This window comes from Anabrus simplex, chromosome 2 (genome assembly GCF_040414725.1).
Source record: "Anabrus simplex isolate iqAnaSimp1 chromosome 2, ASM4041472v1, whole genome shotgun sequence".
In the NCBI taxonomy this organism is placed as follows: domain Eukaryota; kingdom Metazoa; phylum Arthropoda; class Insecta; order Orthoptera; family Tettigoniidae; genus Anabrus; species Anabrus simplex.
The window spans coordinates 197,991,044-198,015,220 of record NC_090266.1 but is presented as its reverse complement, the minus strand read 5'-3'; the positions used below and the strand labels follow the sequence as shown (position 1 = coordinate 198,015,220).

General features: G+C 39.5%; 1 protein-coding gene across 1 annotated transcript in view; it reads left to right on the top strand.

Annotated features, from left to right (window-relative positions):
* LOC136863482 (transcription initiation factor TFIID subunit 4) overlaps positions 1-24,177 on the top strand; it is a 681,682-nt gene that overhangs the window by 643,504 nt on the left and 14,001 nt on the right. The window contains exons 11-12 of the mRNA XM_067139882.2: positions 4,499-4,621; positions 7,729-7,779. Of these exons, the coding sequence (XP_066995983.1) occupies positions 4,499-4,621; positions 7,729-7,779 (174 nt within the window). The remainder of the gene's footprint in view (positions 1-4,498; positions 4,622-7,728; positions 7,780-24,177) is intronic.

The following is a 24,177-nucleotide window of genomic DNA, read 5'->3' as shown; positions in this document are numbered from 1 at the left end:
CTTTAAACTGGTTTTGACTATCGCTGCCACACCTCCTCCCCTCTTTCCTGCTCTGTCGTTTCGGAGTAAACAGTAGCCAGGTATGTTGAAAGTCTTCGAAGGGATCAGATCATGAAGCCAGGTTTCAGTGAGAAGACAAACATCAAATACGTCCGGGACAAGTTCTTTAAGTTCGTGGAAATGGGCAGACAATGAATCTACATTTAGATGAGCTATGTGGAGACCTTTAGTGAAAGAGGAAACTTTAGCTAGGAGCAGGTCTCTAGTTCAGAGGAAAGGAAGGGGGGTAATTCCAGGAGGGGTAAGTGGACAGTTGTCACAAGGTCGTGTTCTGTTTGTGGAGAGTGGAGGGGTGAGTGAGGCCTTGAAAGGGATTGTGGCTGTGAAGGAATGTCCCGTACTGTCAGAGGAGAGTGACACATTAGTTCCCGTAGCCACCTTATGAAAAATTAATAATTAAGTGAATGAATAAACTAACTACAGTGAGCTAATCTAATTAAATTACACAAAGGTGGTAATTTATATAAAATGAAATATAGTAAATAGAGATCAGAACAGTCAAGTGAATTGTCTGCTTAGTTGCTATTTCTATCCTCCGGTAAGTCACACAGCCGGTTAATGCGCACTTTTCCCCCATCGGGTTTCTTAATGATGATATCACCGTCTGCAGTCCAACAGTTGCTTACACGGAAACGGTGAATGGCGGCCTTCAGTATCGAGAGTCTAGTGGACGTGAGATCTTCGCGGATGGTAACATCAGTGCCCTTTAGCCTCCTTTTGTTACGGAATACTTCTTGTCGTGTGTACGATAGGAAGTAAACTTACAATGATAGGCCGAGTTTTCCCTACACTCGGTCAATGTTTCTGGTGTCACTTAGTAAATTGTGCTGAAACGAGAAAATTCAATTGACTGTTTAAATTTTGAGTGTTGGAGTAGCACGATTCGTTTAAGTGAAAATTGTTAAATCACTAGCAAACAGTACTTAGAATCACAGTTCGAATCACAGTCTATCGTGTATAGTTCAAAATAAGAAGCACAGTTCAGAATAAACATAGCTTGATTAGCTAGAAATACACCCTGAAACTCTGGAAACGCTGGTTAATAGAGCAAACGCCTGAAAAGCCGTACATATGATATGTTTTTGACATTTCTGACATGCTCTATTGGTGAAAAATATCTAATTCCCTCCATGGGAATTGAGAATTTTCCATTCGGAATTGCTAGGCGGGCAATAATTCCATTGTGGAGATTTATCTCCCGTATGCAGTTATCAGACTGTGCTTCTTATATAGGCTTCTGTTAAGTTCACCTGCATACACCCCAGCATCAGTGGGTAGGGTCTGACACATCCCACTCTGATGAGTCTAGTGTCAGACCTAAGACGAAACGCTGGTTAATAGAGCAAACGCCTGAAAAGTCTTACATCTGATATGTTTTTGACAGTATGATGATCCGTCATCATTGAGTTGCCATTTGGAACTGCCTGTACCTCTCCAGTGTCCATCCTTTTATACTGAAATTCGAGGTTGACTGCTTGTACCTCGTGGAAAAATGTGATTTTTTCTCAACTCAATATCTCAATAATCCGTGAGCCGATTTACGTGAAATTTTAACACAGTAAATAACGGGCTTCACGATGATGTACTTCACTTTTCTATATCTTAAAGGGTTTAGGAGATATAAAAAAGCTTCTAGTACATTCTAGACGATTAGGTCGGCTTCACATGATGATTGCGTCATACCGCATGCTTCCAGCCGGTGGCGTAGCTATCTCACTCTTCGCTCACAGCTCCATGCTGTCCCGTTAGGTACCTTGCATGTTCCACACAAGCATTCTAGCCATCCTGTTGCAAATACATTACTGATTAATAAACTATGTTCCAGGCCTTTAGGCATTCCTGGTACAATATAGTTCTTTTCACCATAATTATTATAACCTTTATCTTGACTAGTTCTATTTTAATTACCATTTCCTCTACCTCTTTACAATGTACTTGTTTTTGGTCTTCAACCCTCACATTGAAGTCTCCCATCAGCATGATACCTGTGCCCTCATGAATATTCTGTCGTCTATGTATGTATGTATGTATGTATGTATGTATGTATGTATGTAATGTATTTATTTCTTTATTTCTGTAGCTCAGTGAAAAAGGACTTTATTTGCAAATGTCGAGCCCTCAGGAGGGTTATAGACAAAACCGAAGCATAAGTTGACATGCCCCTTCTGTTTTGTTTTTGTTTTTAAAAAAAGTATTTCTTCAATATCTATTTCTATTTGTTCAATTTTCTCATTTATTTCTTCCCTGTGTGGGGATTCCTACCATTTGTCTTACTATACACTTTGAAACCTTCAATATGTATTTCCCATTCCGGTCTAATCCATCTCTCAGTAAAGGCTTTTCTGCCATTAATAATTCCACCTGTTCATTCCCAATCTTGTTCAAAAATCCCTCTGTATTGACAGAAACTATACTCCATTCTAGTTATTTCTTTCTTTTACCTTCTAGTTACTCTTGCTTTCTCTAGTTCTAAAATACTACCTTCTGGTGAACTGGTAATTTCCTTGTCCATATTGTCTTTCTATCTTTTGCCCTTCTTAGTCCAGAAGTCCTTTAAACTTAAACTTTTACCTTGCCGCCGGTGCCTTTCTTCTCTTCTCTGTTGATCCATGAGGCCCTGGAGACCGGTCTGTTTGCCCGGCAGCTGTTCTTGCATCCACCTCTACTGCCAGTTCATCTCTCTGCTCCCTTCTGTTCACTTGCCGTGCAGTATGAAGGTCCCCGTTGTCAGCTGATTCTATGTTCGGAGAAGTCTGACTCATAGCTGCCTTGCACATTCCTTGCTCTGCAGGCCGGGGACGCACTTCCCAAGTCAAACTGAACTGTTATCCATTTTCTTTATCTGGGTTATAGTCCAAGTTTGTGACCAATTTCCGTCACCTACTATAAGGCAATAAGGCAATGCCTTTAGTCTGGAATTGGTAGCTTTTCCTAAATGGAGTTGTAGGATTCTCTGTTCCTTGATGGTCTCTTTATCCATGTCTTTTTTTCAACCAAATCCTTTCACCTTTTGAATTCCTAGCATTGAGGATGACTTTGTTTGCCATCAGAGCCGAGATCACTTTAACTTTAACTCTCCCCAGCCTGTGCACATCATCAGTATCTTCTTCTTTACAGTTTACCTTCACATGGTTATTTATAATATCCAACACTTTATTCACTAAGTAATTTAAATCTTCCTTTTCATTCTCTGCTATACCACAGATGAAAATTTTTTTTTTCTTTGCTTCCTGGCTGACCATTTTCTGTTGCCACTTGACTTGTCTCAGCTCATCCTCCAGCCCCTTCGTTTTAATCTTCAGTAATTCTACTTCACCAGAATTCTCAACAATCTTTTCTGGTATAATTCTTAGCTCTTCTTTTACACACTCTTTTATTTCTCTCATTTCATTGTTCTGCTCACAAATGAGCTCACTCATTTGTTCAGCTTGGCAGGCCTCTCTAACTGTTTCCCTAATCTTTTCCATGTCTTCCCAGCTTATTGCAGCCACTAGTCCAGGATTCTCTTCTACACTTCCTATTAAAAGAAGAATTGCCACTATTTCTACTCCCATCAAAATTACCTGCAGCCCAGTTAGTTGCAGGTGCATCTTCCCGCTTGCCATGGGCACACGCAGTTACCCGTGCCATCAACCTATGGCTGCCCAATACTGTTGCACAGTGATCCTCATCCTTCTCACTCAGCCCTAACAATACTATACCACCTCTCGCTTCACTAGCTCGGTTACAACTGCCACTCTGATAATGCCAAATGGTTTTAATTAAATGCTGCTGTTAAAATATGATATTGAAGTATCCTCGTAATTCACCATAAAATTAGTTTATTATTCATGAAGCTGTGTTATAGGAATAGGAATTACGGATTGGAATAATTTATCATTGGAGATGTTTGATAAATATCTGAGTTCTTTAAAAGCATTTAAAAAAGAATTAGGTAAACAGTTGATAGGGAATGTCACCTGGGCGACAGCCCGAAATGCTGATAAGTGGTGATTGTTTAATTTTATTCATATAAAAGCCTGGTAATTTGTTGGCAAAGAGAATATTATTTTTCCTTCCTTAGTTATTTGTTTGCTGAGGGAGTTGGCCGCACAGTTCGGTTTGTGTAGCTGTGAGCTAGCATTTGGGAGATAGTGTGTTCAGAGCCCACCATCAGCAGCCCTGAAGATGGTTTTCAGTGGTTTCCCATTTTCACGTCAGTCAAATGCTGGCCACAGCTGCTACCTTCCCAGTCCTTGCCGTCTCCCATCCTTACGTCACAAAAACCTTTGATGTTTTAGTGCATATTTAAGCCACTAGCCAAAATTATATATATTACATTGATGACGTTAATATTTAAAATTCAAATTGAACATCAACCTGCACAAATGCATGTTTAATCATTCCAAAACTTAGTGTTATATAAGTATTTCTTACCATCATCATCATTATGTTACAGATGCAGAGAGCTGAAATGGAAGAATTAAGACAGAGAGAAGCTAATTTAACAGCCTTACAAGCAATTGGACCAAGAAAAAAGCCAAGGCTAGAACTTACTGGGGGTGACAGCATTGCCATGCAGGTTGGTTACATGTCTGGTTTTGATAGTAGAGGTACAACTGTCCATTCACTGTTTTAGTCAAAGTGTACCTTAATTATTTATCTTAATCATGAACAGGTGTAACTCTGAATTTCAGTGCAGTATTGAATTTTCATGGTCACACTAACTGAAATGATATTTCTTGGCTTTTAAGTGAAGTATAGCAAAGTGAAGACTTATTACTATAGCCCAGATTTCCATGCACTATCAGATCTCAAAATATGCATGCATTCATGCACTATCATGCACAATAAACTGGAAAATATGCACTGTCAAAATTCAGTTCCTTTTGAAACATTGTACAACAACTAATTTCTCCAAATTGTCTTGATTTAAACTCATCCGTTTATATGTCAGCACATTCTTAAGTACAGAAAACCACCTTTCTGTGTCACAAGAAGTGACAGGTGTATACTTAATTGTGGACATTTAGGACAAAGTGAGGTCAAATTGTACGCCTTTTGAATTTTCACCACAATACATCTTTCATAAGCTTGACGAATTCAAAATCAGAACTTGAACGGATCACTTTGTTCAACCTATCTCTAGCTGCTGCAGCTACTTCTCCATGCGATGATTGCAGACACATTTGAATGTCCTCAATAACTGGTAACGATTGTATGCTGCGATAACAAAGACGCGTGGCGAGTGAGAGTTCCGGGGGAGGAAATTCCAGGATAACAACAGAAGAGGGTTCAATGCAAAACCAAGGTGTGTAAGTTGATATCTCAGTAACGCGGCACCACAGAAGAGAGATACAAGTGTTGTTTGTTTGTCTAACATAAACGAAAAAATGAGCCATCAATGAGTAATGCACAATTTACGGTTCAATTTATAGCAATGTATAACTGGGACACCGTATTCCTAAGAATTACAGAGATCGACGTGGGATTTTACGTCAATGTTTATTCAAGCAACGGATAAGAAAGTGCTCTGTTAATTGGAATATAGGACCTCTACCGTATATACTAACTTTGGTTGTAACATAGGATGCCAGGAATACATTCTCTCCCTCTCTCACTAATAGACATACTGTGTAACATGGAAAACCAACATTCATAAATGGCACTGTCATGCACCAAAGTCAGAAGAAAAGTCATATTATGCAATATTAAACGTTCAAATATTCGCTATAAAATCCAAAATCTTCAAAATATGCATTATGCATGAATTTTCTCCTAAAAAGGCCGAAACATGCAAACGTGCACGGAAAAAGAACGGTTATTTGGAATTGTTAAGTCATAAAACGCTTATTTGCAAAGTTTGAGAAGTGTAACTATCTTATTTAAAAACATTCATTTGCATGGAAATTTGGGCTCTACTTATTACCATAGAGTGCCAAGCATCTAAAATGAAGCAACAGAAATTATTGCTGTTAAGAACACTATTTCATATGCGAAATATTTATTTTGGGCATCTTTTTTAACCACATCCATGAAATCTCATTTTATGTTCTATTCCATAGAAATCTGGTGTAGGTCTTTTGAGAAGACACTATGTCTGCATGTCTGATATGAATTAATAAATGATAAACATAATGATAGATTGGTGTTGGAATAGGGAGTGTTAGGGGGAGGAGAAAAGATTAAACATGAAAACACTAAAGATTAAGGACAACTTTATATACTCCCCTCATCAGCCCCAGCTCCTTCACATCCACCTCCTCTCAGCTCCCCTATGAACTCATTTCTACTTCCCAGCTTGCCTTTTAGGGCTGAGAAGAAGTGGGTGGAAGGAGTGGAAATTGTCCTTATCTCCTGTTCCTATACTGACCTGTCATCTCTTGATCCTCAAGTAGGATGCGCCCATGCAAAGTTGCCTTATTTCCTCCTCTAGCTAGAATTTGTATGCAAGCCATTTGTTCCTGTCTTTAGGTGATATATTTGGTGATAATATCATACTTAGCTGCTAGTTGTGGTTCTAACACATGTAATTGTTACTATACTCTTTCATACCATATTCAGTTTATTATAGCAAGTATGGTTGAGATCAAGTGACACAAACACTGTACGTTAGTGTGGTTAAATAATTGTAAAGACGTTGAGTGTGAGAGTAGTCCATCAAGACTGCCAGCCAAATTTTCCGTCAGGCCACGGTGGTCTACATGGACCTCTGAGTAAACATTGAATTATTGTTTCCTGGAGACCAGAGTACCACTGCTAAATGGAAATGACATAAGCTACGGACCCCTGTGGTTCCTGCAGAGAGTTTGATATGTCTGGGGTGGAAATAAGAATTTGGTTTCCCCAGATGCCATGCAAGAATGCTGGTCCCAGCAGAACATTTTTATGATGGGACCACTACGAATATTGTCAGAAAATCATATATTTTAAATTTCATTTATGCTTAGCCCACAGTTTCATACATTTAAAGAAAGATTAATTCAAAAATATACCATGGTCCATTGCAAAAATCCAAATTTGTGTCCTCATCCCAAGGTGGTGCAGCTCTTTTCAGGCACACCCCCAATGGAGGTGAGCTGCTCCATGTACCATTTAAACCACATACCAGCCCTCCTGCCATTCTTAAATTTCTGGCAGTACCGGGAATCGAACCCAGGCCTCTGAGGACGGCAGCTAATAACACTAACCGTTACGTTACAGAGGCGGACCATGATCCAATGGGAAGGTTTGAAAAAATGTCTGGTGCTCAACATGTTAAAATAAGAATAAATTAATGCAGTTTAAAGTATTGAAAGGTTTAAATTGGAGTTGAATCTAGGTTTACAAACTGCAGTTACATTTATATGCATTCATATGAACTATGTCATTAGTAGAGGAACAATTTTCCCCTAAATTGTCAGCTAATGATAATGGATGTTCTGTTAAAATCCTGGAATCTATCTAACAACATAACTATACTGTTGGAAGCACTCTTGAACAAGGATTGAATTCACCACATGGCTTGCTTGCAAACCTTAAGACCATGTCTTTAAATTGCATGGATGATATGTTCTCATATCATCTAGAGTCCTGTCATGTTAAACTTTGAATTCAAATGCTTCTGATTAATACTTTGTTTAGTCATTTAGTGATTATTATGTTCTGTCTTTTTTATTCTACTTTCTTCCTTTCTTCCCTTCCTTGCAGTGTGGTGTAGGCAGTTCGAGTGGTACAAACAACAATATCAGCAGGACTCAGGTAGGAATAATTGAAATATTCTTTAATTTTGTTAGCTCAGAATGTTAGCTATCACAGCTTTAAATGTCTGTGCCATTCAGTTGCAGCATGTCTCAACTTGTAGAGTAAGAATTCTAAATGAACTGTGGGACAAATGATTCAATTAGAAAATAAAGAGATCGAGCTCGATAGCTGCAGTCGCTTAAGTGCGGTCAGTGTCCAGTATTCGGGAGATAGTGGGTTCGAACTCCACTGTCGGCAGCCCTGAAGATGGTTTTCCGTGGTTTCCCATTTTCACACCAGGCAAATGCTGGGGCTGTACCTTAATTAAGGCCACGGCCGCTTCCTTCCCACTCCTAGCCCCTTCCTCTCCCATCGTCGCCATAAGACCTATCTGTGTCAGTGCGACGTAAAGCAACTTGCAAAAAAAAAAAAATTAAAAAAATAATAAAGAAAATGGAATAACTTCTCTGTGTATTTCAAAACTACACATGAGAATTCTAGGCCCTGTTGATGCGAGCAACCAGGAATCTGGATTTATCCTACCAGGCAACCTTCTTTCATTCATCCACAGTCCATGGCAATGATTTTGTGCCCACCTCACATACTACTTTTAGTGAAGTGCATTTGGCATTCGTGTACATCTGGGTTGTCAACTTCGCAGTCCCATGCGCAGCTGTGTTCGATGAACCGTGTGCAGGGTAGCATTGGCCTGGTCATCACCATTGTACCTGTTGGTGATTTCTCTAAATGTGACCCCACGGTCAAACTGAACAATGCATGACATCCTCTGCTGGCCTGTGGAAATGTGTCGTCGTTTGCTCATCGTTGCAACACTTTCAATACAGGCTCACAGCAGTGGCACGGGAGAAGCTCACAAGCCGTCACATTCCAGAGCTGCTGATACCAGTGTGCCGTGCCTTCACACTTTGCCGTCTATCAGACATAGATAAATCGGCCTCTTTTCCCATTCTGATGCCGAAGACTCCCCTAACAGCAAGCCTGTAGATCTGGCTTGTTGAGGGTGAAGCCAAACTCCACTGAGAAACTTTCGGAGGTTGTTCAGGGATACCTTCTGAGTATATATTGGTATAAGGGACCTATGGTCTCTGGTGACTCATTACAGAGTAATAATGTAATTACGACTTATTCGGTTTGTACCGGGCGAGTTGGCTGTGCGCGTAGAGGCGCGCGGCTGTGAGCTTGCATCCGGGAGATAGTAGGTTCGAATCCCACTATCGGGAGCCCTGAAGATGGTTTTCCGTGGTTTCCCATTTTCACACCAGGCAAATGCTGGGGCTGTACCTTAATTAAGGCCACGGCCGCTTCCTTCCAACTCCTAGGCCTTTCCCATCCCATCGTCGCCGTAAGACCTATCTGTGTTGGTGCGACGTAAAGCCCCTAGCAAAAAAAAAAAAAAAAATTCGGTTTGTTACCACAATCATCCTTGTTTCTGTGAAAATAGCTCTATATCAGTCAAAAAGCCTGTAATATGCAATGACCAAAATGTACAACAAAAAACACAGACTAATGCAACAATCCTCAGATGAAACAAGTTCACTTTTGTCACAGTGTGTTCAACCAGTTCTGTCATTGTACTGTACAGTACAGTATGGTATGAAACAAATGCAGAACTCTTCTCTTACAGGTATTGTTCAAAATGTTGACCACCATGATCAAGGCATCATTGGCTTCTGGCACATTAAAGAACTCCATTGGGACAACATTCTGACAGCCCAGTGTTTATCAAGAACTAGCATTTATTATTTTCAGTGCAATACAAGTACAACGTTAACTGGGGCAACAAACCAAACGAAATGCAATTACTCTGTAAAGAGCCACCAAAGACCACGGGTCCCTTATTCCAGTATACTCAGAAGGTTTCCCCGAACAAATTCCAAAATTTGTCGATGGAGTTCAGCCATGCTGCCAGCATGTCGCATGTTACATTCCCTGCTCCAGGCAGAATAAATGTTCCCAGGTTGTGGTGGTCATAATACAATGGCACATCAGTGTATTATATGAAAAAATTTAGTATAATTTGAATTTACAATAACTTTTATGTAAAAGGTTTTCGTATTTCTGAGAGGAAACAAGATAGTTATTTTCTGTCTTTTTTTTTGCATGTATGTGTCCAACATTAACAATAACATTACTTTGCTCTGCCTTCTGCTGCCACTCATCTCCATTAACTACTGCAATTAATTGTACAGAAACTAACCTATCAATAACAGGTACAATAGCTAGTTGTGAAATAAGATAAGTCATTGCTACTACACTCTTCAAGGTTGTCTGTAGTACATTGCTAACAATAGGGAAGACAGTGAATACCATTGGTTGCCTGCGAGTTATTAATGTGTTGTACGCGTGAAATGTGTGACGTGTAAGATGCCTACACTCTTATAAGGCAAAATAATCCTAAGTTGAAAGATACTGTCCAACTCTGTAGCATGATGGTGAATTAGCATGATGCCATTCATTTGTGATTTGAGCTCAGGTTTGGAACCATGTGTTTATTGAGATTATGTGATTTAACATGCCATTCTCTAGTGGAACTAGTTAGAAGGATGATTATTTTTGATGGTGAATCTCTATCTCATTTAATTGGTGTGGCAACCTATTAGCAGCAGCTTTGTGCACTTCGATGATGTGTTATAAAATGTGAAACATCGGAATGGTGCACATTTATGCATGCTTTGTTAATTCCTGTGCAGTACATTTCTTGTCTTCTGTTAGGTGTTATTGAACGGCTGCTATTGACACATCTTTCTGAATAAACACACATTGCCCACTACGCAGCATATTGGATGTTAGTGTTTGTCCACCTTGGAATGCCTAAACCATATATACTTTAAATTTCGAGAGAGTTCCACCTTTTCACATATTAAAGGAATACTCATTGGCTGAATGGTCAGCGTTGAGGCCTTCAGTTCAGAGGGTTCCGGGTTCGATTCCCGGTCGGGTCAGGGATTTTAATCGCCTCTGATTAATTCTTCTGGCCTGGGGACTGGGTGTTTGTGTTTGTCCCAACACTTTCCTCCTCATATTCACACAACACACTACACTACCAACCATCACAGAAGCACACAATAGTGATTACAGCCCTCCATATATGGTTGGTGTCAGGAAGGGCATCCGTCCGTGAAACAGGGCCAAATCCACATGTGCAACAGAGTTCGCACCCGCAACCCCACAGGTGTGTGAAAAAGCGGTAGAAAAAGAAGAAGAAGAAAGACAGTTATGTGTCGAGTAGGACATGTTTCGTCCTTGATCTAGGGCATCTTCAGCTTCAGACAACATTAGAACAAAATTCCAATAATTTAAAAAATATATACATTAGAACACAAAATAGTTCTGAAAAATTATGTTATAAAAATTATGTTACATATAAACACTATTTCACTTGTGGTCTTAAAATCGTAACATATTGATGTTTAACATTGTTTCACTTAAAGTCTTGACATTGAGGAATGACAATCAAGATGCATATGGAAAGACAAATGTACCATTATTACATATGACATGCATATAAAAATAAAAATAATTATATATTTTAAAAATATTGGCCATTACATATGACATGCGTATAAAAATAAAAGTAATTATATATTTAAAAAATATTGTCCATAAGACATGTTGGTAATATTGTGTTAACATAGTTGAATGTAGCAGATAATAATGCTGTTGGTCAGGTGAGATAGTAAAGTTTCAGTGTTTGAAACCAATTAGACTGGGGAAACTCTTCTCAAAAGAAGGTGAAGAAAGAACTTGAAGGAAATTCAAACTGGTAGAAAAATCTTGAAACTTGAAGAAATATGTGTCGTAGAATAGGCTGTTTCATTGAAAGGAGGAGTCTAAAAACAGAAAGATAAAGGAATCTAAGAATAAAAGACCAAAAGGGCTGACAAGGACTCTCTCTGATATTGTTCAACTTTGTACTAGAAAAAGTAATATGTGAATTGCACAGGACACCGGAAAGCCAGAAAATCGACTCTGGGATACAGATAGGTTACACAAAAAACAATCTTGTGATTGACTGCCTTGCCTTCACAGATGATCTTGCAATATTGACAGTTGACATAAAAACAGCCATCACACAGATAAACATTGAAAGAGATAGCTGAAAAAACAGGACTGCAGGTTTCCTTCAAAAAGACAAAATTCATAAGAAACTACAAAAGCACACCTAACTATATCAACACACATTATGTGGAAATTAGAAGAGCGGACAAATTTAAGTATCTGGGAGATATCATACAGCTAAATGGACTTGATAAAGAAGCAAACAAAATGAGAGCCAAAAAAAAATGGAATTGACATACCAACTGACCAAAGATAAAAACAGCAAGAAATCTCTATTCATCAATGCAAAAATCAGACACTACAACACGGTGGTCAAATCAGAGTGCCTATATGCAGCAGATTGTTTGACAATGTATGAGTAAAAGGAACCTGAATATATCAGAAAGAATAATATTGAAAAATCTTAGGTGCATGTAAAAAGATGATATGTACATTAAGCGAAGTTATGAAGGACTATACAGGTAAGGGAAGTTATGAAGAACTATACAGTGTGTACCAAAACTCGACGGCAAAAATTTAGGAATGGATTCCTCACATAGAGGGAAGAATAAATGGTTATGACAACATGGGTCCGGAAACGTATACTTACAGAGCTGTTCAAACTTTGTGACACAAATTAATGTTAGTAATAATTTGCATGTCCTGTTTGCTGCAAAACAGTTCGAGACATCAGTTACAATTATTACACAAGTAATCATATTGTGAATGAATCTGATGTGAGTCTTAAGATACCTTAGCTCTCACACATGATATCCGATCATCCTTCAGCTTAACCGTTTCCGATAACATGTCTGTGGTTTTCAGTCTGTTTAACACATCTGATATCTGGGATTAGTGATTGTGGTTTGCAGTCTGCTTATGTAAGTAAGTGATGTTAAGTAGCCGTAGCCGTAAGTGATTTGGTGCATGGTGTCTGTTTTTGTGGTTAACAGTAATTGTGGTTTGCAGGCCGCAGTGCTCATGTACACGAACACAGAGTTTGCGAGCATGCATTAGATGTATGGTTTGGCAGATGGTAATGCATTGAAGGCACGTCGCTTGTATCAGGAACGATACCCAAGGCGCAGACTGTTGGACAGAAAGACATTTGAAGGAATCTATCACCGCTTCTGTGAACACCGGAGATTTGCACATCCACCAGGAACCGGGGGACGGTCAAGCAGTACAACCATTGAGGAGGAAGCTGTACTCAACGCTGTGGATGAAAGTCCTGAATCACCACTAGGAGGTTAGGCTTGCAGAGGTATATGCCATACATTGCGATCTGGAGACTGCTACGGAAAACCTGTTGTGTCCGTATCATCTGCAGCATGTTCAAGTCTTGTCTCCTGCTGATTACTCTGCAAGAGTAACGCTCTGCCGGTGGTTCCTACAGCAATGCAGCATGATGCCTAACTTCGCAGCTTCTCTGTTGTTCGAAGTGAAGCGACATTCACAAGAGACAAAATACAGAATTCCCATACTCAACACGTGTGGAGTGATACAAATCCTCATGCAATCATCCAATCTTCTCATCAACAGAGGTTCGCCATTAACATCTGGGCAGGCATTGTTGGTGATACCTTGTTGAGATCCTATGTTCTTCTGAATAGGCTTATTGGACAGAACTATATGAATTTCTTGTGTACTGCATTGCCTAATTACTTGGAAGACATTCCACTTGCATCCTGTCGACACATGATTTTCATGCATGATGGTGCTCCCGCACATTTCTGTCTCCCTGCCCACAGGTACCTGAATACCCATTTTCTTGAGTGCTGGATAGGTAGAGGAGGACCGATTGCTTTGCCACCACGCTCTTCTGAATTGAACCTCCTGGGCTTTTACCTGTGGGGACACGTTAATTCTCTCATCTATGCGACTCCTCTCCCTGATGAAGCAACCTTACGAGAGCGCATTGTGACAACCTGTCAGGCAATACGCACAACACCAGGCTTTTTTGATCGAGTGCGTAACCCCATGCAACAACGAGCGGAAGCTTGTATTCAAGCTGAAGGTCGTCACTTTGAACATTTCATCTGATACATGCTCAAAGTGTTTCAGTTGCCATTACAGACGTACGGTGTAAATGTACAAAAGTTTGAATAAATCTGTAAGTATACGTTTCCGGACCCATGTTGCCATAACCTTTTTTTCTTCTCTCAATGTGAGGAATCGATTCCTAAAATTTTGCCGTTGAGTTTTGGTACACCCTGTATAGAAAGACTGAGAGGATAACGGATACAATGGGAAAAAGGAGACTGATGTTTTACTGACACTTAGTAAGAATGAATGACAATAGGCTAACCAATAGACTATTCAATTGCTTCGACAACAATCCAAAGACAAAATGCATCTGGATACTAGAGCTATCTAAAAATATGAAAGAATCCAACATTCGAGTGGCAGACATACAGAACAGACTAGGAAATAACATCTGGAATGAGGAGAGGAAAAGGCTAGCAAGTAAAGGGATGAAGGAGTGATGGAGGTGGAAGAAAGCTAACAAAGTTGTTTAACGTGGTCCTCAGATGGCAGTACCAAACAAAGAAGACGAAACCGAATGAAATAAGTTAATACTTATGAAAGAGGATATTTTGAATACTTATTCCCTGCTGGTCCCGTTGTACAGGTAGTGGACTGGAAGTGACTGTATTGTTGCAGTGAGCAGCTTATATTTCAAAGGAGGTAGAGGGGAGAATGACTGGGGGGGGGGGGGGGTAGGAGAAGTTTGCATGTTGCCTGCTCCAACCATACTACTTTTATTTGCTGTGAAAAATGTTTTAATAATCTCATCAAAGGGAATGTTACGTTTTTTGATATTTCGTTGACAATCTTTCTTTCCAGCAATCGATTTCGTACTTCCCGGGCTAGGTCCAGGTATTCCACCCGGTCAGTTGGGTCCCTAAATTTTTGCAATCTTTTCCTATAAGCATTTTTAATATGGATCAAATCCTGGAGGAGATCCGGCGTGGTGTTTTCCTGGGTGCCTTGGCGGTACTGAACCCGCTGCCGGACTGCATTCTTAGTCATTACCCATCCAGGACCCGTTTCCAGCGCGGTCTGCACATTTGACGACGGTCCAGAACATTATTATTATTATTATTATTATTATTATTATTATTATTATTATTATTATTATTATTATTATTATTATTATTATTATTATTACAATTAGGGTGGTGATATCAGTTGGATTTACATTATTCTTCTTTCTTTCTTTCTTTCTTTCTTTCTTTCTTTCTTTCTTCGTTATGCCCATTCATAGAGCGCGTTTGAACTTGTTAGTTGGTTTGATGGTTTGTGCCTTCTTATCCTCCCAAAATCTCTTCATGAATGCACTGTGTTGCATCTTGCGTTCTGTCAACCACTTCCTACCAGTTGTCTTTTTTGGTTTCTCCCTAAATTTATGATTGGCTACTTTGGTTCTAAAAGCTCCACGATTTTCCATGATGTTGTCTGTAATATTTATTTCTTGGAGGTCCGCCTTAGTTTCTTCTAGCCATTTTATTTTGACCTTCTTTGAGTTGATTACTTTGAATAATCTTTTAGTTAGTCTGTCGCTGTTCATTCTGTAGATATGGCCATAGAAATTAAGGCGCCTTTTCCGTACGGCATCAGTAAACCTGTCGGTAAAGGAGTAGAGGTCTGCTGTTTTCCTCGTAATCCACATTCCATTTTCTCTCGTAGGACCATAAATTTTCCTGAGAATTTTCCGCTCCTGCTTTTCAATTTCTGTAATTTTAGATTGACCACCTAAGCATATGGTTTCTGAGGCATATAAAGCTTCAGGCAATACAACTGTCTTGTAGTGTCGTAATTTTGCATTACGCGATATGACTCTTTTGTTGTAGTAATTCCACGTCAGTCTGTATGCCTTATGTAGTTTGGTGTTTCTTTCTACATTGGCACTACTGTCTAATCCTGATGGTAGTATAATTTCTCCAAGGTATTTGAAGGAGGGCGCCTGTGAAATTGTGCCGTTTTCCATCTCCAACGGAGTTCTTTTGCTATTTTGATGTAGATTTTCCATGTACTTGGTTTTCTCGTAGGATATCTGGAGGCCTGCCTTTGATGCTATATTGTGTAGTCTCTGTATGGCATACCTTGTTTCATCCTTGGTCTTAGTAATGATTGCGAGATCATCAGCAAATGCTAAACATTTCACATTGACCTTGCTTCCCAAATTTCCGATGTTCACACCCTTGATATCCTTTTCCCACTCTCTAATAACTTTGTCTAGAACTAAGTTAAACAGAATAGGGGAGATGCTGTCACCTTGACGAACGCCCGTACATATTTCAAAAGGCTCAGAGATTTCTCCAAGGAATTTCACTTTAGAGGTCGTACTTGTGAGGGTCTGCTGGATAAGTGCTCTGGTCTTCTTGTCCACTCTGAGTTCTTCTAGAGTATCAAATACTGTCTGTCTCTCCACAGAGTCATACGCCTTCTTAAAATCCACAAAGGTGACGATCGTGCTGGCACTTCGGCAAATCCTTAATATCGTCTTCAAGTTCCATATTTGTTCCGCACATGATCGACCTTTCCTGAAATCCGCTTGGTACTCGCCAATCAGATGATCTGTCTGTTCTTCTAACTGGTTCAAGAGAGCTTTGGAAAGGATTTTGTATGCGATTGGCAGTAGAGATATGCCTCTATAGTTGTTTGGATCTGCCTTGTCACCTTTCTTGTGCAATGGGTGTATTAATGCACACTTCCAATCCTGTGGAATCATTTCCATTTCCCATATTTCTACTAGGATTGCATGAATTTTGCTTACAAGATCATCTCCAAGTTTACACATCTCCGCAGTGATGCCGTCCTCTCCAGGAGCTTTATTATTTTTAAGCGATCGTATGATCTCTGCTGTTTCCTGTATTGTCGGTGGCTGTGAATCGGGGTTGGGCATGGGCTTTTCAAAGTTCAGTCTTTCCTTTGGAGGATCACAATTGAGGAGGTCTCGGAAGTAGTCAGCTAGAATAGTGCAGTTCTCTTTGGTGTTCGTTTCTAATGTTCCATTTGCTCGACGGAAACGTAAAGATGGTGGTTGATAGCTAGATAAATTTTCACGGAAGGTCTTGTAGAAATTCCTGGAGTTGTTTCTAAGGAAATCTTGTTCGATTTCCACGAGTCTATTTTTGTCATAGGCTCGTTTCTCCCTGCGGATTATTTTTGAGGAGATTTTCTGAACTTTTAGGAAGGTCTCCCATCTCTTAGTTGTTTGATGTCCATTCCACTGATTCCATGCTTTCATCCGTTCATCAATGGCTTTATCACAGGTCGTATTCCACCACCTATGTTTGCGTTTCCTTGGAGGCTGTCCTAATTTCATGGCTGATGTCTGAAGTGTTTTACGAAGGCCTGGCCACTCCTTGGGGTCCTGCTCTCGTATGTCTTGTAGAAAGGTCGTGGCGTTCTGTCGAAGACATTCTGGATCAACTCTTCGAGATCTTTTGTGTTTAGGTCTGCATCTGTTGGGTTGGAATCTCACTTTGATTTGTGTTAGGTAGTGGTCTGAGTCGACAACTCCCTTCCGTACTCTAACATTTTGGATCTCACACATATTCTTTCTGGAGATTGCGACATGATCGATCTGGAATTCGCCCAATAACGGGTTTGGTGATTTCCACGTTTTCTTCTTATGTGGGGGTCTCGCAAAATGCGTAGACATTAGTTTTAAGACAAAGGTTTTACAGAAGTCTATAAGACGTTCTCCATTCTTGTTCGTTCTCCAATGTGCCGAGTGATGACCAACAATCCATTTGTGTTTCCTCTCTCTGCCAACCTGTGCATTAAAATCACCTACTAAGATTTTCACGTGATGCTTTGGAATCTTGCTAGTGGTTTCTTCTAAGAGTTCCCAGAAAGCTTCCACTTTCTCTGGGTTTTTCTTATTGTCAGTGTTTGTGGGAGCGTGGGCATTGACCAAGGAGTAAGCTTTATTGCCAGATTTCACAGTAAGTACTGAGATTCTTTCAGATGGGGATGTAAAGTCAAGTACAGAACTGATGATAGTTTTTCGTACAGCAAAAGCTGTTCCAAGTTGTGTTAAGTTCCCATGGATTCTTATGGCAGGTTTACCCTTAAATATCCTGTACTCTTCAGAGTCAAAATGGTTTTCATCCTGGTAGCGCGTTTCCTGGAGTGCTATGATTTGAATATCGAACTTATCCAGGGTGTCCGTTAGCTGTTTAAGCTTGCCTGTTTTCAGTAGGGTGTCGACATTAATTGTACCTAAGAAGGTCTTTTTCTTGGGACGAAGAGATTTTGAGAAGCTCCGACTCTTCTCTCCATGATGCTCTCGATCCCCCAGAATTCGATGATCGGGAGAAACCGGACTAGGTGTGTCCAGAGCCTGGGGTAGTTGCTGTGATAACGTGTTATCCATCATGCCAATGTTGCAAGTTGAAGATACATGCAGGGGGTGATCATACTGGTATGATCACAAGGTTACAACTCGATGGTTAAGATCGAGAGGTGCCTCTTGGTGTCTTCCGGCTAAATTATCATTTACGATTAATTAGGAGTCCGTGGTTAGAACTTCGGTTGTAAGCCGAAGAGCCAGTTCATCCGCTCTCTCAGCCGTTGGGAAATATCCTCTTCCGCCGTCGAGACCGTTGACTGCAGTCCTTTTTGCCTCAGTTGATGCGCGGGTGCTTATTTGGCTTGGCCTTATTCACACCTGTCCTGCATATCTACAGGAGCATCCCCTATCAGCCATATGGGACGCGCCGTGTCGGGGTTGAGGCCCCCCACCCCAGTGTCTTCCGAGGAGTTATGTCTAGCGCTTACTCAGTTCGGTGCCAGACCCCCACGAAAGCTGACTGGGCACGGGATTTACATTATTATTATTATTATTATTATTATTATTATTATTATTATTATTAATTATTATTATTATAGATGTTCTGGACCCCACAGCAAGATGCAATACTGCTACTTGGCGGTAAATTACATCGGCTGCCATTGTCATTGTTGACAATGTGACCAGCACATTTGTCGCTCGTAGGCAAGTGTGCGGGATTTCTGATGATACGAATGACATACTGTATTTCCGTGCATTATTGACCTTATTATAGAGGTGAACAATTGGACGGTCAATCTCATTCCTATCGTTTATTTCAAATGTATTAAAATTTTTATTTATATGCCAGGAGAATCTACTGTAATCTAAGAACGTTCTCCGAAGGAAAAGATGGCTCTTGTAAACGAACACAGGAAAGATTAAAAATGATCGGTTTATAATAATAATAATAATAATTTCGTGTGGCTATTTCTAGCCGAGTGCAGCCCTTGTAAGGCAGACCCTCCGATGAGGGTGGGCGACATCTGCCATGTGTAGGTAACTGCGTGTTATTGTGGTAGAGGATAGTGTTATGTGCGGTGTGTGAGTTGCAGGGATGTTGGGGACAGAACAAACACCCAGCCCCCGGGCCATTGGAATTAACCAATGAAGGTTAAAATCCCCGACCCGGCCGGGAATCGAACCCGGGACCCTCTCAACCGAAGGCCAGTACGCTGACCATTCAGCCAACGAGTCGGACGATCGGTTTATGATCAGAATAAGTACATCAAAAATCTACAGCCTGTTTCCAGTCATTCAACAGGGTCAGGAATGGAATGAATAAAGCCCCCATCTAGCGGCCACAATAGGAATTGTGCCGGCTGCCGAAGCCTGTCGCACTCCTCTGGGGCAATGATTAATGAATGACAAATGAAATGAAATGATATTGGACAGTGTTGCTGGAATGAATGATGACAGGGAAAACCGGAGTATCCCGAGAAAAACCTGCCCCGCCTCCATTTTGTCCAGCACGAATGTCACATGGAGTGACCGGGATTTGAACCATGGAACCCAGTTGTGAGAGGCCAGCGTGCTGCTGCCTGAGCAACGGAGGCTCCTTATAAGTACATTATGAACAGTAAAATCAATTGGTCTCACCTCCTTTCACACCCCACTGCCGTTAAGTTTACTTACACCCCCCCAAAAAATTAAAAGAAGGCATGTTTCTTTATGTTTAAAGGAGATTCTAAACACCAATGTTCATGTCTATTACCTTCAGTTTTGAGATATATGTATCCCCATATATATAATTCACATTTTTTCACTTCCTTTCACACTCCTCTCCCCCCCCCCCTCCCAAAGTGAATTTTCCGGCAAAAAATACGTGTTTCTTTAATAGTAAAGGATCTTGTAAATACCAATTATCACGGCTCTAACTTCTTCAGTTTTTGATTTATGTGTCCTCATGAAAAGAATTCAACTCCTTTTCACTCCCGCCCCCCAAGATGATCCCCCCCCCCCCCCCAAACAGGTTTTTCTTTGTTATTAAGGGAGATCCAAATACCAACTTTCACGTCTCTTACAACTTTAAATTTTATTAGATGTAAGTATTCTCATACAAATAAGTCAATTATTTTTTCAATTCTTTCACCTAGCCCCCTCCCCCTCACTCATTGGATTTTCCGAGAATACGTGTTCTTTACTTTTAAAGCAGATTCCAAATATCAAATTTCACGTCTGTAACATCTTCATTCTTGAGACATCAGTAGCCTAATTAAAATATTTCAACACCATTTCGGCCACTTTTATCCCCACCCCTCCACGCAACTGCTATTCCCGAAAACTAAAAAACCGGGCGAGTTGGCCGTGCGCGTAGAGGCGCGCGGCTGTGAGCTTGCATCCGGGAGATAGTAGGTTCGAATCCCACTATCGGCAGCCCTGAAGATGGTTTTCCGTGGTTTCCCCATTTTCACACCAGGCAAATGCTGGGGCTGTACCTTAATTAAGGCCACGGCCGCTTCCTTCCAACTCCTAGGCCTTTCCTGTCCCACTGTCGCCATAAGACCTATCTGTGTCGGTGCGACGTAAAGCCCCTAGCAAAAAAAAAAAAGAAAACTAAAAATACACGTTTCTTTATTTTTAATGGAGATAAAAAATACCATTATTCACTTCTGTACCATGTTAAGTTTTTGAGATATACCGGCACTGTATACATTCTCATTTTAAAATTTCACCCCGTTTTTAGTTCCCCTTAAGAGGAGTTTCCAAAAACAAATCACCTATGTTTCTTTACATTTACAGGAGATTCCAAATACCACTTTATACGTCTGTAACATTTTACGTTTCTCAGATATTCTGTATATATAGTATTTAAAAAAATTCACCCCAATTTGTCACTCCTGTTTAACCGCCATTAATTGGATTTTCCAAACACAAAAAAAAAAAAAAAATGTGTGTTTCTTTATTTTTAAAGGAGATCCCATACACTAATTTTCAGTTTTGTAATGTCTTCAGTTTCTGAGATATATGTATCCTCATTAACCTGAATCTGCCCAAGATTTTATTTTTTGAGTATCATCTTGTAACTTTCAGCGTTGGATAATGTGCATATGAAGATCCCGGAAAAGGTTTAATTTTATTTATTCGACATGTAACCTGCGAGGAAAGGCCCATGCCATATATGGCACGCTGGGCGGTAGGTTATTCCACATTTGGCTTAAAGATATGCTTTTATCCAATACTTTCCTTTATAAATCATCAGTACACAAGCTTTTCTTCAATAATTGAATATATTACAAAAATAATGTTGTTCCAGAACTATTAAAAATATCTAGATGTTTGATTTTTGGTGCTAGGGATGATCTTATAGGGGGTTTTAGATGACCTGAGTTATTAATTGTATGAGGAAATGAATTTATATTTTAAATAATAATACTAAAATCTCACAAGCTACCCAAATCACTTATTACATCTTGAGGCAATCAGATAGTCTGCATGAGGAATTATAGCAGCGGTATGTACAGAGATAAGTCACCTGTTCATGGGAGTACTGCACTTATGGTGATGCTCTGAAAGGCAAGTACACACTACCTTTGTGCATGTGATAATCAGTAAAACATTCTACACATAAACCTACATTGCACTTATACCGAAGTTCCTGCACTGCATTATGTCCAAAACAATGAGATCTGCTGATCATGGGAGCATTTTTGTAGCGTGTGAGATACGTCTGGACAGTTGCTCGTCGAAAATCAAGGTGAGAAATGCCTTCTCGAGACATGGGTTTCAGCTGCCATGCATTATGCATTCCTATATCGATGAGCCAGGCAATTATTGCCCATCACCACTTTTTTTTCTGCGTTCGCTCGAAGCCGGCTACCAGATAAATTGTTGGCAAAGCCATCTCCATCTTCATCCCTGCTGTCATCATCCGACAAAACTGCAGCGTCTGGAGGCTCGATGAATACCTTTTCTACGTCGAAAAGTTCATCATTTTCCAACAAGTCGAGTACTTCTCATAATGAAATTCTCTTAGAAAAATGTATGAACCCACAAATGTAAAGCACATGAAAATACAAGATGAATAACTGCTTAAAAGAAAGAATTCAACAAGAAAATCGCAATGTAGTGTCAATTTTATGTGAAACTTTTACTCTGTGTGATTAAAAATTGTTAAATTAAAACATATAACTTTCAACCTACATATTATGCGTTGCTAGGTTGATAAAGAAGAATGAAATGAACAGAAAGTGACATCAGAACTATAACAATTATAGGTAGAGTTGTGCCGGGCAGAAAGACAGCACTTCCGCCCAGCGTGCCAGATAAGTACCACCAAACTTCTACTTCAAATGAAAGGAGACCAATCATCACCAAGGCATATCTTAGCTAATCCTCATACATATACGCACCTTAGAGAAAAATATAGTATAACAGGGTCCATATAAGTAACTATAGAAGTAAATCAGGAATTACTTATTTCAAATGTGCAGCCATTACTGACACTCGTGAAAACAAGACTTCTTTTTATGTCGCTATGCCGTACCAATGAGCACGATATACTAAAACAAACCACGTTAGATGTTAGGCGGGACTTATCTAAACACGACAATACCATAGTAAACAATACAGTGCGCGCGGTTTCAATAATAAGAGTCCAAGAAAACGGTGTAGTTTGCCGTGCCATATATGGCACGCTGGGCGGATCCAGGTTAAAGGCATTCAACCCATTATTCACCTTTCTACACTCCTCCTATTGGGATTTACAGAAAACAAAAAAGTATGTGTTCCTTTATTCTTAAACGAGATTCTAAATGTCAATTTTACATGTGCAAACTTTTAAAGTTTTGAGATATAAATACACTCGTTTTAAAAATCCACCCCCTTTTCACCTCCCACTATTTGGATTATTCAAAAGCAAAAAAAAATGTTTCTTTATTTTTAAAGGAGATCCCAAATACCAATTTTCAGTCTGTAATATTTTCGGTTTCTGAGATATAAGTATCCTCATTAAAGGCATTCAACCCCTTTTTCACCCCTCCTATTGGGATTTTCCAAAAACAAAAAGTATATGTTCCTTTATTTTTAAAGAAGATTCTAAATACCAGTTTTTACATCTGTAAACCTTTAAAGTTTTAAGATGTAGTTACACTCATTTTAAAAATCACCCCCCTTTTCACCCCCCCATTATTTGGATTTTTCAAAAACGAAAAAATACTTGTTTCTTTATTTTTAAAGTACATCCCAAATACCCATTTTCAGGTCTGTAATATCTTCAGGTTCTGAAATATAACTACCCTCATTAAAGGGATTCAACCCATTTTTACCCTTTTCCACCCTTTCTATTGGGATTTTCTGAAAACAAAAAATACGTATTTCTTTATTTTTAAAGGAGATTCTAAATACCAATTTTTACATCTATAAGATTTAAAAATTTTGAGATATAGATACACTCATTTTAAAAATTCACCCCCTTCCCTCCATTAATTGGATTTTCCAAAAGAAAAAAATGTGTTTCTTTATTTTTAAAGGAGATCCCAAACACCAATTTCCAGGTCTGTAATATCTTCAGTTTCTGAGATATAAGTATCCTCATTAAAGGCATTCAACCCTTTTTCACCCCTTTTCACCCCTTCTATTGGGATTTTCAGAAAACAAAAAAGTACATGTTTCTTTATTTTTAACGAAAATTCTACATGCCAATTTTTACATCTGTAAACTTTCAAATTTTCAAAGTTTTGAAATATAGATACACTCATTTTAAAAATTAAAAGTTTTGAGATATAGAAACACTCATTTTGAAATTTCAACCCCTTTTTCACCCCCTTAGTGACGGAATATCCAAAAATCCTCTCTTAGCAAGCATCTACATCTTAATATGAATGTATCCCCAAAATTTCATTTCTTTATGTCCAGTAGTTTTGGCTCAGCGATGATGAATCGGTCAGTCAGTCAGGACAAGTTATTTTATTGATTTATTTATTTATTTATTTATCAGACAACAGGCACTATGCATATGGCTACCTGAATGCATGAATGAGTTAATTAATGAATGATTCCATGATTTAATTGTG